General features: G+C 35.2%; 1 protein-coding gene and 1 pseudogene across 1 annotated transcript in view; both read right to left on the bottom strand.

Moving 5' to 3' along the window:
* LOC119189890 (aminopeptidase N-like) overlaps positions 1 to 5,442 on the bottom strand; it is a 17,393-nt gene extending 11,951 nt beyond the window's left edge. The window contains 10 exon segments of the mRNA XM_037440666.1: positions 766 to 882; positions 885 to 951; positions 1,189 to 1,372; positions 1,961 to 2,199; positions 2,440 to 2,623; positions 2,871 to 3,188; positions 3,295 to 3,450; positions 3,613 to 3,899; positions 4,316 to 4,554; positions 5,347 to 5,442. Coding sequence (XP_037296563.1) covers positions 766 to 882; positions 885 to 951; positions 1,189 to 1,372; positions 1,961 to 2,199; positions 2,440 to 2,623; positions 2,871 to 3,188; positions 3,295 to 3,450; positions 3,613 to 3,899; positions 4,316 to 4,552 — 1,789 coding nt within the window. The 5' untranslated portion in view covers positions 4,553 to 4,554; positions 5,347 to 5,442.
* A 1,760-nt stretch (positions 5,443 to 7,202) lies between these two features.
* On the bottom strand, positions 7,203 to 16,147 carry LOC119189944 (annotated as a pseudogene).
* Positions 16,148 to 16,196: the final 49 nt, after the last annotated feature.

The following is a 16,196-nucleotide window of genomic DNA, read 5'->3' as shown; positions in this document are numbered from 1 at the left end:
GTATTTGTGTATGGTTGATAATAATATAAATGAGTTTATACATATACAAAATAAGATACATATATCCTAGATCCCTCGTTGAGAAATCAGCGCTGCAGTATCAACCAGGCCGGTACTGCAGCAAGGAGCTGAATGAGGGTGCCCATCGTTGACACTTTGGGTATAATCGCGTTATATTTCTTTACATATTTTGTTTTTCTCCTCTTTATTGTACATGTTATACTGATGTTGTCCCTATAATAAAATCTTTCTTATATATTATATGAGTTTATATATAAACTTAGTAGCCTTTCTACATTATATATCTCAGATCATTATATTATATACATCAGATCCCTTAAGATTTTATAATTACTTTTAGAGTAGAATAAATTTAGGTCAAAAATAAAACACGACTATAAAACTCAAATGATCAAATCAAGTATGTGTCAATATCAAGGTGCAGCCCTTTAGGTTCTTTGAGGGACCATATAAACAAACTCACGTACATACAAATATATGTTTGTAAAATCATAAACAAAAATTCTATTCTAATCTTTGGCTTTCCATAATCCGATTATCAATTGTTATCTAAATTATATAAATTTCTTACGTTTTCACGAAAGTTAGGCATTAAAATAAAACTATTTCGCGGATTTTATCGCGCTTTTTAATTTATTATTTTCTCCTGATGTTTCGGAGACATTCAGGCCTTCGGGGTCACAGGGCGCACTGAAGTTCAAAGTATATTACTTGTTAGTCTTTCTATTAATCCAAAAAGTTTACCTTGCTGTTGAACGTTGAAGATAACCCATTCACGTCCAGCTGGTTTTTGAATTTGAGCGCTCCTAGAGTCCATGACGAAAGTGGACTTCAATGCATTCCAATCAGGATTGTTTCCCTGGTATATGTCACGGGTATAGGCCACACCTGAAGGGTGCCTTGCGTGCTTGCACTGATAAAGAATCGTTCCTGTAAAATGTTTTCATATTAGAAATAGTAGTAATAGTCATTCATTTTGATTGATAAGAAAAGGATAACTTGTCTGTTCGATAAACTGCAAATAGACATGTTACTAGAACTTGTGGTTACTTAATTTAAATATTAGCATTCGTAAAGGTTTCAACCATGCCTCGACAATCCATGTATTATCTTAAATAGTATAAATGCGTTCAGTAAATGATTATATAACTATTTAAACTATTTTACCTGTCTCAGGTTTATGACGCCAGTGTTCATGTCAACTTCTACGTTCAGCACTGGGTAACCAGGCTGCTCAACCCAAAACCTCATAATATGTTCGATATTAAATCCACTAGCTAAGGTGCCGTCTTCTCTCACAGCGCGGCCGAAAGCATTGAACAAATCTGATGGGAATGCATGTTTGTAGGACCTGAAAGAATATCACGCGCTAAAAACCAGAAAAGAATGAACGATGTATTGAATATGAAGATTCGGACAAAACTGTGAGGCTCTATTGTCGATGAGGTTAAATTATGGCTATAATTGGCTACATCGCGATGTTTCTAGCAATGTTTGTTGGTGGTAGGATATATTTTATATCTTCCCGGATAGCGACCATCGTACACAAGGTATTAAGACCCGTCATAGTGGCCCATGTAAGTGTGTCACGTTCTAGGATCACCCTATGTATATCCGGTTCCAATAGGACAGTATAATTGTTTCCACTTTCGAGGGGTAATCACCTCTCGTCAGTCGACTTTCTATTGGATTCTACTCCACTTAGCGTCAGGTGCAGCGGAATCACTTTGAAGTGCCCGTATAACAACAATTATTACTGTATTTTAATTATAATTACAGTTGTTAATACTACTATCGTTATCACAATAACATTACTAAGATAATTAAGTACAATAAAGAAATAAATCAGTGGAAACACTCGCATATATAATAAAAATAATATTGTTAATAATTACAATACTCCATATTACAGTAATAGCGATATTTGATGAATCAGTACCTGTCAACCAAGAAGTAGTTCAAGGCCTTTTTGAAAGTGTTTTCAGTGACGAAATGCTTCAGCATGAGAAGGAATGCCGCTCCCTTTGAGTAACTGATACCTGTGAAGTGGCCAGTCACTTGTGTGGGGCTGTTGACTGTATGCTGCAGGGCCCTGGTACCAGCAGAGGCATCAGAAGACAATGCGCTTTGCATATACTGGATGTTGAACTGATCAGCTAGCTCCAGAGATTTATCAACCTGAGAAAGTTTATATCTTGTAACATATCGACAAAATTTTCATGGTATATTGAACCGAGGTACAATCGTAGGCAAGTTTTGCAAATAGAAATATGCAGACAATACGTAAGAAATGCAATTTACCAAGATTTACCTCTATTCAAGATTCTACTATGATGGAGTAAATCTGGACCAGAGTTGAGTTTTCACAACATAGTTAATATGCAAGAATCAAACAAAGATAATTTTATTTCTACTTACGCCGTCCATGGCAAAATGCTCGAAGTAGCTCGCAAAGCCTTCATTAATCCAGACATTGTCCCACCAACGACAAGTAATCAAGTTGCCAAACCACTTATGGGCCAGCTCGTGGGCTGTTATGGTGCCGACCGTCATTTTATCATTTGCATTAGTCTCACCTTCTTCGACAAGCAGACGGAGTTCTCTAAAATTGGAAATAACTTCAAGTCTACGCTAATTATAATTAGTAAAAAAAAATACTTATAAATGTATAAACCATTTATAGTTTCCTGTAACCTGAATTAAAGCGCCAATTTCTACTCTAAGTTGAAGGGTCAAAAGTCTATGATGAATTTGAAAAAACCTAGTTGTTTTTATATTTTCAAACTTTTTTCAAATTCAAATGAATTCATTTATGACTACATACACATACATACAGACTCATTACGTACCTATAAGTAACCAAACCCCAATTTTCTGTCGCACCAGACGCCCAGAATGGCGAAGCAATCTGATCGTTCTTCATGTTTTCTTCCATAGAGTAGTAACTAATGCCCAAGTAGTTCTCTAACCACCTGGTGATAGGAGGTCCCACTTCCAAAGCGTATTCTCCTTGTCCTCTAGCGTTAGGCCTGGCAAGAATCCTGTAGGGCCTAGCAGTGTCGTTGTTGTCGGCGATAACAGTGAATTCTTCGCTGATATGCAACGTTAGCAAGTACGCTGACATCCTAGGAGTTCTGTGGAAGATCTCTTTCACACGGTTTCCCATTCTGTGGAAATTTCAGAGTAATTAATTTCTGAAGTATATTTATTTGGTATATATCTATTTTAGTATAAAGTGAATTAAAATATCTGACTTCTTTTAATATAACTAACTGAATCGTCTGTCGAATGGGCATGTTGCCGAAGGTCTCTCCAAATGACGCGGGTCTGTTGACGATCATGTCAAAGGTAGACTTGAAGCCGGGCTCGTCGAAACTCGGTGCGAGTTGCCTTGAGTGCGTTGGCTGCAAATGAGTTGCCGCGTACCAGCTGCAAGAATACATCAATTTCAATTCCAATTTATACATCAATTTCGAAGTACTTAAAGTACTTTGAAAAAATATTTTATTTTAAATTCAAAACATACCTAAACATAACTATTATCGATAGTTCTAATATCAACTGAACTAAATCATGTAGGCTCATACTTACTGAAGACGTCCATCATCACCGACATAGTTTCCTCTAAATACACCTCTCGACAGCGGTGTCTCGTTTATATTTCCAATGTACTCTACAGTGAGCAAGTACACTTGTCCATTAACCAAGGTAACTCCATCAGCCAGATTTATTTTTAGGAAGTGGTACTCTCTGATGCGTTCAAAAGGATTGGCTGTGTTGATTCTAATCGGCACATTAGCTTCGTCGGTGAGAGTCACAGAGAGGATCTCTCGGACATTTTCTTGGATGATGAGAGCACTTAAATTGGCTTGTACTGCCTATAAGTAGAAACGATATATATATATATATATATATATATATATAAAAATTAATCCCTATTTCCCTTGGTCACGTCATCACGCGTGAACGGCTGGACCGATTTCACTTTTTTTGTGTTTTTTATTGTCAGGAGAAGGTTCTTATGAAAGAAAAAAATCAAAAAATTGCGCGGAAAATAAGAAAATTTAAGAAAACGAAAATATTAATTTTATATAACTATCAATTGTTTGAAATAACTGGCAGCGATTAACAGAATGCGCGCTGCAAATTCATAGTTAAGACGACTCAACGTCTGTCGGGTTAGCTAGTTAATTTATAAAAATGGATTATAAATTGAACGAACGAAAAATGTTACATTGCATTAAAATGTCTTATTGTTACAATCACACCAATAAATAAGATTTTTGATACTTACTCTAAGACGAATCGTAACTATGCCATCAAAAGTGAAAGCCGGTCTATTAGCAGTAGCTTCGAAGTATGGTGTTATTTCTATATCATAATGTATGGGGTCCAACTCTTCAGGTAGACGGTAGACAGTGTCATCAACTTGGTTACGGTAAATCGGGTCTTCTAAAAGATCTATCGGCCAATCGGCTTTGGCATACGCCAGTAAAACCGATAACACTCCTAACTTTATAATATTTATCATGGCTGAAAATAAGATAGTATTAATATAAATTGCACATGCTTATTATAATAATCACTAGTTTGTTGATTTAGAAATGTCTTTCAATATATATAAATCAGATGCATAAAAACACCTATATGTCTATACAGTTGCTTCCTGTATATATAATGTATTAAAGTCCTTGGAAGGCACAAATGATTTAAATTTAAAATGAGGCGACAGTTCATTTTACATATATGAACCCCGTTTTTTATTAAATTACATTACATCATCCAGAGAATTACCCTTCGACTTGATATTTATGTTCTCTTCCCTAAAATCTATTTATATCAGCGACTGCTGAGTCTTCTTGGTCGAGTAGTTGATTCCTTTCATACGGTATTCATTAATTTGTTTTAATCAGGGTTATTAATGTGTCTTTAAAATCCTATGCACCATTTTTGGTACATTTGTGGTTTATTATCAATACTTTTACAAGTACTAATTTTACTACCACTTCAGATTCCACGCTTAAGTATTTTTCCTCTGCACTGACACACAAAAAAATACAATAACGAAACTTAAATACAAAATTACTTTGATCTAAACTCACTCTTTCGGAATATCAATACAACAAAAAAAAAATACTCTGATCTTCTAATAATTTTAAAATCTATGTGGAACTATCCATTTTCTGAACTAATAAAGAAACCGAGAAAGGTGACAAACAATATACAAGACTGTAAAAAAATTAAGCAGCTCTTGGCGCTACCACAGTTTAAATTTTCAAGGTCATTATCAAAATTGACAATAATCAAGTGAATCAAAATACGTACCTGCCAACTCAATGACGCCATGCAAAATGCGTCCACTAAAAAATATCAAATTTTAATATTACCAGTACCTTGGACCATAGTTAATTGTAATAAATGATATCAGGATTACCGCAATCGGCGCGAGCTAAGATAAAATATTATCAAGATGTATAGACTCTTGATAAGTATACCGCACTTGCCCCATAATGATAACGATATGTTAGCCACTTTTATTATTCATTAGAATGTCGTGTCATATGTTTGATATCGGGTATTACTTGGACAGTTGCGTCTTTGATATGTTTAGCCTTTGTATTATGTTCAGAAATAAGGATTTGGGGCTCTTTACCGTATAGAATAATTTTATAAATATTTAGTGAAATAATTACTTTGTGTAATTTATTAAACCAAGTTCTCTTTGAGCAAGGCGTTGCAAATACCTATTAGTGTATTTTCTATCATGTAACCAATATGTAAATGTGACTCGCTAAACATTAATTGGTCTCAATATCTCTCACAGATGCCATATACCTAGCTTTCGGCATGATAAGTGTATTATGTATAAAAGACTTTGTTCTGTCATGGAATATTTAAATATTTCTATTCCATATTAGCTGGTTTCGTTCAAAATTATGATGATATGTAACATGGTAAAATGATCTAAATTGAAATAATCTAAATACATATAGATTATCTTTATATTCCATCTAACAAATTAATGCTATAGGCATGCGAATGCCTTTAATAACATCCTACGTCCTTATTATGTCGACATCAAAATTCATGATCATATGTTTTTTACAGCTTAAACAGGTTAACGAACAGACGATTCCCTTAAAACGATTGACAACAGATTGCATTTTACCTTTAGTATAAAGATACTCACTCGACTCAATCATCGTTTCCTTAAATACTTCATGCATATCCATATGACATGCGTCGTCAAGATGCCTTTTATAATCGTTAACGCCAACATCATCATATGTATCATCATCAACCCGTTGCAGTCCACTGCTGGACATAAGCCTCTTCCAAGATACGCTACAGAGCCCGGTCTGCTGCTATATACATCCAATCACTGCCGGCTGTCTTGTGCAAGTCGTCCCGCCACCTGGCCAAAGGGCGTCCCACGCTACGTTTGCCAAGACGCGGTCTCCATTACAGAACACGCTTACTCCAGCGGTTATCTATTCTGCGACATTTATGGAAATAACATATCCTGGCGAAAGACTTATCGATAGAATATGTCATTCCGATACATCGGTTTTTTGTTGTCGTATATAATGTTGGCGCCGGCTTCAGGAATTTATATTTTCGAAAATTGATCTTATACGTATTTTGACCTCTAGTAATGCCTAATATTTTGGGATTAAACAATATATTTTGCAAGTTTCTTGCAGCAATATATTTTGCAAGTTTCTTGCAGCAATATATTTTGCAAGTCTCTTGAAACGATTTGGAATGATTTCTAAAATTCGGCATCTATGACATAAGCATGAGAAACAGTAACATATTAGAAACCCACTCGAAGTGTAATTAGTATATGTTTTAAAAATGTAAGATAAGATAATTTTTTATTAAAAATATATGGCACATCGTTTTCATACTTACAAATAAAACAAAGTTTAATAATATCAAATGTATATTTTCATCCATAACATCAAGTTCTCAAATGATATAACGCACTAACATTGCAAATTGTGTCCCTGAATGCGAGAATGACTCTAAAAAATCTTAAATCTAATTACAATAGTAATATATTTGTACAAAACAAAATGACATAAATTAGACTTATACTCTGGTTTGTTCGAGAGCTATGACCTAAAATCCTCATAGCATAAAAAGTGCAGAAGTCGACATATTGCTTTTAATTAATCTAGAATCTTTACCGATTACATGACCATAGCAAAGATAGCCATTACAGCTAAAAGCATAGCTGAAACAGCTACACCAGCAGCACTGCCCCTCGCAGCAGCTAAAATAGTTTCAGCCATGTTCGTGCCCCATTCCATATTGTTGCGGGCAGAATTGATAGCCGATATCGCTGTGTTATATTGGAGACTGTTTGACTGAGTTGTGCGGAGCCATTCTTCATACTAGAAAAAGATAATGTTTATAAATCAAAAGTGTTGTATCAAACCAGTATTTTTTAATATGGTTCCAAATATCATTATATAGGTAGTTTATATTAGTAATACATTTATTTGTCCTAATTAAATATTATGTTGAAATGATGCAACACTGCACACCTTTAAAATTAGAATGACGCAAATGCAAAATACAGGAAAGTCGATGTTGCATTCGATCGCTGCATTCGATAGTTTGTCAGTTTTCAAATGTTGTAAATCTAAGGTGCGACTTGTGAGTTAAGTATAATGATATCGAAGATGCTATTTTATTTGACTGACTTCAAAAAAATGAGGTTATCAATCAGAAGTGTATGTTTTTAGTGCCTATTTCCTCAGAATTTGGACGTTTATGAACCGATATGGAAAAAACAAATTTACGTGCATCTTTCTTTGGCTGATCATGTTTTATATTATTTCAAAATCAATAAAACATGTGATATTGGGCTACGTAAACAAGAAAATAATACGAATAGAAGAAAATATACTCTTAAAAATATATCTTAAGTATATCTGTTTATACCTCAGCTAAACCTGGTTCGTCCAAGTAAGAAGCAAGGTTTGAAAGAGCTGTGTTGACGGGCGTCGGTGGTGCATCTTCTACATAACTGAAAATTAACAAACATTTAATCGTACGCTCATTTAATCCGAAAACTATCTCAGTGGCGTAATTATATAGCATGCGGGGGACAACCACTACACCGAGATCTCGTATCGCGTTAAGTGATATTGAGTTTTTTTATATCATGAATGATGAGACGAGCTTGCCGTTCGCCTGATGGTAAGCGACACGACCGCCCATAAACAGTAAGAACATCATTCAACACCTTGCATTACAAAATATTGTTTAGTATTCCACTACGCTCGCTATCCTGAGACATGAGATTTTAATACGTATTATGTCCAGTTACACTGGCTACAATATCCTTCAAATGGGAACACAACAGTGACTACACAGTCTTGTTTTGGCGGCAGAAAAGTTTTTTTTGTTTTTCAGCTCAGTATCAGCCTGGAGACTGGGAATTGAAGCCAATATGGCAGTAGGCTCTTCCCCTTCGTTATGGGGCAGCACATACATAACGTAAATTAAATGCCCTGGATGCTACCTCTGGCTCTATGGGGATGAAGGCGTGATATATGTATAATTAGTAACAGCTTCATGCATGTATTTAATATTATCATTTGGAAACGTCATTTCCCAAAAACTATTTCTGTATATTTCAATCTTCTTTAATCGTCTTCTACGATACTCTAACTTGAAACAAAACAACCCCCTAACACTAAATTACACGATAATTTGTAATTGTTTCTCATTCCAAAGATAAGCATATATAGTGTGATAATGGATTATAAATATTGATAACAGAGGATATCTTAATCATTAATTTGTTTCGGCAAATTCCAAAGCCGTATCGTAAAATTTAATACTTCTTGTATTAAGATATTAATTTAATTTAATGATATCATTGAAAAAATTAACAATATAAATATATAAATGTAAATGTAACATGCATAAATGTGCGCATGTACGAGCAGGTGATTTTACATCTTCAGTTTAGCTCGGCTAAACTGAAGATGTAAAATGTCTTGTGTGAAGTTTGGTAGGAACAGGGCCATCAGAAGTCATCTGGCTATCAGTAGTGAGTAGGAATCCGACACTATCTATATACATACTAGTATGCATAATTGCATTTCGCAAATCTTTGTAATGATAATTAGACTCTACATAAGGGAAGCTGGCAGGAAGTGGTTATATGAACCCTTTGCCACCGCTTGCTATAGATAATTAGTACTGCTATCGCAAAGACGGTGAGGGTCACCAGCAACATTTCTAATAATAAATTACACAATTACCATGTATATCGAAACACAGCAAATGCCGTTCAGACCTGATAATCCTAGAAACATACTGTAACCTGCTAATATGACAATTATTTTTTTCTAGGGAATCTAATTTTGTTGACATATTATTCTAGTAAATGCTTGGGTAAGACAGATCAATGAAGCCGAAATCAGGGTACATCCAGTTTTAAATGGCCAGTATGATTGTATTATCTGGCGAAGGACAATTGATCTCTCATCAATCGATGGTCCATCAGACGCTACTCTTCTTGCCAACAGGTGTCTTAGCCAAGATGCCATTCCACAAACGTTAATGCTAACGTGATGTATAAAAATAAAATATCGAAGCGATAGTCTTATCGATAGGAATGTCATTCTCTTACATTTTTTCTGTATTTTATTAGCGTTAACGATCGTAAAAAGGCATTTTGGCTACGGGCCCAGGTGTAGTTGAATTGCTTTGCCGCTCCTGTAAAAATCATCTAATAAATAAATTACTTACGCTACTCTAATAGCATTTATATTACTCTTCACGAACTGCAGCACGGTGTAGGCATTTTCCTGGTTACCTAGCAACGCGTAGTTGAAGGAGTTCGCTTTGTCGTGAGACCTTACTTCAGAAGTCAGCGTCAATGCCAGGTATCTGGAGACAAATCGTATTAAATTATATTGCCGTGATTAACATAGCTTTAGTTATTAAGAAGATTAAGATATTAATTAAATTTAAACTGTCATATATTAAGGTGGTAGCTCAAGGTCCATTTTCATACATTTTGTTTCGGCTTTAATCTGGGTAACTAAACAAGTATTGGCAAGTAAAGAATTTAAATTCACGTCTAGTTAGTGATTAGTTCTCGCAGTTGAAGAAAATGTAAAATAATTAATAATCATGGATATTTCTGCCTTTAAAATTTCGTCATATTAAATTTTAAAGACCGAAATATCCATGATTATTAATTATTTTTACGTTTTTCTTCAACTGCGAGAACTAATCACTAACTAGACGTGAATTTAAATTCTTTACTTGCCAATACTTGTTTAGTTACCCAGATTAAAGCCGAAACAAAATGTATGAAAATGGACCTTGAGCTACCACCTTAAGGAGCCATTCGTAATGCAATTTGGGGGGTTTCTTGTATAACGTTACGATGCGTTACAGGGGCGCGAGGGGGGTTACAAAGCGTTACGTAACATTGTTTTTTTTTTTTTTTTTAAATAAAGGTATTTTAGCGACTTTCCGGTATTTTGCGTAAAATAATTGTGAATATTAAAAAAAAGGAAATTTAGAGTTACGTAACTTTTGGAAGAGTGGCAGGGGCCTACTGGAAAACGTTAAAGCGCGTTACATGGGGTGTGGAGGGGTCAAAAATCTTCATAACTTGCGTTACGTTACACTTAAACGGCCCCTAAGACAGAAATAACAAGTTCCAAAAGGCATAATTGTGTCGACTGTCGAGGGGTGATCATCTCTCGTCAGTCGACATTCAATTGGACACCACTTACCATCAGGTGCAGAGGGTCGCTCTATCGTGCACATATAAAAATAAAGTATATATAATACAATCTATATAGACTGTTTAGCTGAATACAAAAATTGTTATGCAATAAATAGGTAGGTCTGTTCTATGCGAAATTGGGTCTAAGTAAATACCCTCCATTATCTATTTGATATAATTATAGCCAGTGTAATTACTAGGCATTATGAGATACAGGATAATTGAAGAGCAATACACAGTGTTCAGTTGATCACTTATCATTTTACCGACTTCAAAAAAGACAGAGGTTCTCAATTCAACTGTATTTTTTTATTATTTTATTCAATAGTTACACCATCGGCACACCACTATAAGAATACAATTATAAATACAACGGTTATTCTAATGCTAGGTGATAAACAATCACAGGTGTACACAATATTATAAAAAAAAAATACGCAATATCCGACAAGAGACAGTGAATTCCGAGACCAATTTCTTTAAACAATAAAAAAAACTATGACCTCGTACTAAGACAAAAAAAATACATAGAAACTTACATATCTACATACTAATATAAAACATGACTGCCTCGGTGGCGTAGTTGTATTGCACGTCCGGTACAATAGCGCTCTGAGGTCCTGGGTTCGAATCCGGGTCGGGCAAAAGTGATATTTGGGTTTTTCTGCTCAGTATCAGCCCGGAGTCTGGAATTTGTGCCCGATATGGCGATAGGCTCGCCCCTATCACATCATGGGACGGAACATACTTGGCGAAAAGTGAGTGCCCTAGTTGTGCCTTCTGCATACCTTCGGGGATAAAATGCGTGATATTATGTTATTATTATTATGTAATATAAAACATTAAATTTATTTCTAATTCTTATTTCTTTTTTTGGTTCTAGATGATGTTACTATTATTTATAGGGATTCATTTCGCTGACCTTTAGGTGAACAAGTTACTCATTTAATTCGGGTGTATAACAATACCTATATGGTTAATCGGTAATGACCAGGTGTTAAGCAAAACACAACTCTTTTACAATACCATAATTTTGAAATTTCTTTGTAATGAATATTTACAACAAAATCAGCTACTGCCGTGTAATTATTAATTACTTAAATTTGATCCAAACAGCTTACTGTTGCAATAGTTGAGGATCTCGTGTACCGCCAAGACCTCTCAGCATCTCGAGCTTATCATTAGCGAAGTTGGACTCTCTGTAGCGCCTCAGAAGGAATTGGAAATCGGAGCTGTCTCCCTCCCTCATTCCCATGAGGTAGACGCTACGACGGATGTACGGGGTTATCCTAAAAGATATAGGTATTACAAATAGTTGGCAAGCTAATTAGATAATCTCGTGTACATTGAAAGCAATTGTGAATAGAAGAAAATACTGGTTAGAAGTAAGCAATCTACTTTAGGTTAAATAATAGTAATATAATATTGATTATACGATATTCTTAATTATAGAAAATAGGAAAGAAATTGGACAAAACCTATCTAAAACAATTATCAATCAGCTACTGCATATTCACTCACCATTCACCCTTCTTCATTCTTTGCCAGCCAGCGTTAGACTCCTGAATACATCTTCTATGGCCAAGATTGCAAGCGAAATGCAAGACAGTTTCTCTGTTCATGCTGATGGTAGGAGATTCTGAAGGGTCGGAGTTGTAACCCACGGAGTTAATGACGTTCTCCATGTAGCTAAGAATATAAGACTAAAACAAAGAATGATAAATTATAATGTTCTGATGAAGTTGTGAAGGTTAAAGAAACACCTTATAGTAATAATATGAATTAAACAAGGTGTGTTTTCAACAGTGCTTGGACCTGAGGCTTGATATGGCTGTGTAGATGTACCTGACTTAAAAACGCCTAATTCGGTAGCAAGGTAAGTAGTAAATATTGCTCATGAACTATAAATACATATTGTTCCCATAATTGATTATCATTGGACAGAATATGCTTAGCGGAATAGTTGGTATACCAGTTGCACCTCTGCGTACTAATTAAAGGTGAGTGTGTTTATACAATCTTGTTTGGTCCTGCCATCATGACGATCATTCATCATCATCAATACTGATTTTTTATATATACTCACGTCAAACTCAGCCTGGCTTCTTGGTAAATGCCTCAACCTGTTCCTTAGCCAGGTGTAGCCAGTAATGGCGACGTCCCACACGTGAAAGTTAACTTCGTTGCGCAAAAATCTAAAGATGTGGAAGCCTAATTCGTAAGTCATTCGTCCAGACCTCATCAAAGCAAACACGTCGTCGACGATCTGAAAAAGAAGTAAATGTAAATTTTATGTGAAAACTCGTTATTATTAGCGACTTCCGTAAACAAACCCTTTATAATCTAAATTTTTCTCAATTTTCAATAACAAAATTAGAATATATTTAATCAAGACATGGTCCAACTGCTGATGGATTGATTTCTGAGCCTGCGGTAGAGTAAATTTGACTGAATTTAAATAATGTTTACAGATTAAAATTAATTATTTTCTTTAATATCATGACTTACTTATATACACCCTCACGAACTTTCACATTGATAATATTTTAGGATAAAAGTTAAAAAAGACACAGGTGTCTTTTTTAACTACCATTTTCGGTACCAGGGTACCGAAACCCACGATAATATAATTATAAATTAAGATAACCAAATATATGTTCGGTGGAATTTAATCCGTGAATTCTTATTTCACACCCGAACTCCTAGCCCGCTGTTCTACGAAAATTATCAAAGATGGCGTAGAATTCTAAGATAGTTATATAAAATATAAGAATAAATCAATATTATACCTGAGCTCTATTCAGATGATGTATTGTTCCTGGTTCGTTGAGCAAAGAGTCCGAAATTAATCTCCATGTTGTTTCATCATAGTTAACTCTGTAGTGACCTGCGCAATAAAAAGTGTAGTAGAACACAGTCCATGATGATTTCCTTCACTGTTAAAGCACGCGCTAATTAATAGAAGACAAGCATAACTTTTTTTTGTAGATACAGAGATGCCCTTGAGTTTTGAGATGTAGTTCGATGGAGTATTATGTAATGTAAAATTCTGACTATCTTATTTGCTAATAGCCAAGCGTCTGCCATCAGACCTACGTGTGTTATTACATTAGTTCTAGAAAAAAGTAGTTTTCACGGTTTTTTACTATCTCTCTTTTGGGCACGACTTCTGAGGCCTTTGTATATAATCATGACTAATATAGAATAATTTCATAAAGAATATGGAATTTAATATAAAAAAAAACTTTATTACCATGTTGCATATTGTTGAATATAACCCATTCTTCACGGGGGTCTTTCCAGAGAGTGTCCGGGATCCAGTCATCATGTGGATAGGTCGCACATTTTGGAATATTCTGTTGCTCCTAGTGGAATATGTAATGGGTATCGGGTATATGTGGCCGGTAGGCCTCGCTGATGCACTCAAGAAGAAACGCTCCTAAAATACATTAATATAAAAGTCATTCCCACTTGTCTGAATATCACATTGAAATGAATACAAGAAAATAACATTTATGTTCTAATTACAGCGTAAAGTCTTCACAGATATTTTTCATTTTTTTACAAGTTCCTTTTCTCAAACGATTCTAAAATAACTCTAATTAGACGGTATATGACTATTTGCACTGCACTGCACGTTTTATTTATTAATTATACATACATCCTACAATACTAACACTAACAGTTACAGTACTAAAGCGATTATTCAGACAAAGTAGGTATTAATTTAGAAAAAGTTCCGTAATCAGCAAAGGTTAGTCCCAAATATTATCACTTACCTGAACAAGCGTCATTTCACCAGTGGAGTGATTGACGGCCACGTTCAAAACTGGGTAGCCAGGGTCATTGACCCAAATGCGATAGTAATCAGTAAAGTTGAAGTTGCTGTACTGGGACAGGCTGTTGTCTTCGTTTATGGCTTGTTCGAATGCGTTGTACAAGTCGTATTGGTCAGCGGGTTCGAAGGCGCTAAAACAGAATCGTAGTTGGTGTTGAATGGCTAATAGCTAATCTTAATACAAATGATGTTTTAGGTTCATCTAAACTGTACACCAGTACGGTTAAATACGTGACAGTCATATTTTAAATGACTTCAATTAAGCAGATGACCTAAAAAACATGCACATGTCTCTCTCTCTCTCTCTCTCTGCCTCCCTCTTCCAAGCTATGGACCTCATATGGTGATGGGGTCAACTTTCCTCGTTTTTATTCAGCACTTCACTCTATCCATGATGTCGTCTTCGCAAACCTGACATTGTTCCATTTTCCTTAGCCCTACATCCTACCACCTCGTCCTTGGTCTGACATCGCAACACAACGTGCAAATGTATTTCACAATTATTTTCTGTTAAATTTTTACAAACCTTAGATCTTGTGACTCATAAAAAGTTAATTTATACTATATGTTCTTGATAAAACACAGAAATTAAAATAAATACTTGTCGCCGACAAAGTACGATACACAAACATAACCTGCACTCACACTCTAACATACAGACTTTGTTATTTATGAAATTAAATGTTAAATTGTCTTACTTGTTCAACAAGAAATATCTACAAGCCTTTTGGAAGGTGGCATCAGTTATAATATTAGCGGTCTGTCTGAGAAAAGCAGCTCCTTTGGAATAACTTATAGTACCAAAATGACCAGTAACTTGGGCTGGAGTGTTGACTTCATGGTTCATGGGAACAGTACTGACACCAGAGTCGAATGACATAGAACCAGTCATGTAGCGGTTGTTGAAATGCTCGTGATGATCGTATTCTGGGAACATCTAAAAAAACATAAAGATAAAGCAAATGATAAGTATACCCAAAATGCCAATTACAGTTTTAAAATAGGTATTAGAAACATAGTTAGTTCATAAACACAATTCTACTATATTGTTAATAGTGATAAGTGCAATTAAATGGAAAAATACTATAAAGGCAATAATCACAGGAAGTACAAATTCTGATAAAATTGTGCGGCAAATGTGATTGTTGTGTTCATTCTCTTCAGCTTTTGCATGCTAAACATGATGTTATTTGAAAATTCATTTATTCTGTTTACAGCAACGTTACTCCATACTTTATCTGGTCCTCATCATCATCATCATCATCATTCTATTTATTTCTCTACCGCTGGACATAGGCCTCCTCTAATATGCGCCCTGTCTTCGATCTATCGCATCCAGTTCTTTCGCAGATCGTCACTCCACCTAACTGGCCAGCGTCCTACGTTACGTTTGCCGAGTCGTGATCTCCACTCAAAAATTCGTTTACCCCATCGGTTATCGGTTCTTCGAAAGTTCTAACTCTAGTTCTCTGACGGATGACCTTGTTACGAAGTTTATCGCTCAGAGAAACTCCGAGCATAGCACGAAATCCTCAGAGTGTTTTTTTAAAAAGGTTTTGTCTCTACATT

The sequence above is a fragment of the Manduca sexta genome, chromosome 20, assembly GCF_014839805.1.
Source record: "Manduca sexta isolate Smith_Timp_Sample1 chromosome 20, JHU_Msex_v1.0, whole genome shotgun sequence".
Lineage (NCBI taxonomy): Eukaryota > Metazoa > Arthropoda > Insecta > Lepidoptera > Sphingidae > Manduca > Manduca sexta.
Note: the sequence above shows the minus strand (reverse complement) of the source record. Positions and strands in the feature narration are given on the sequence as shown.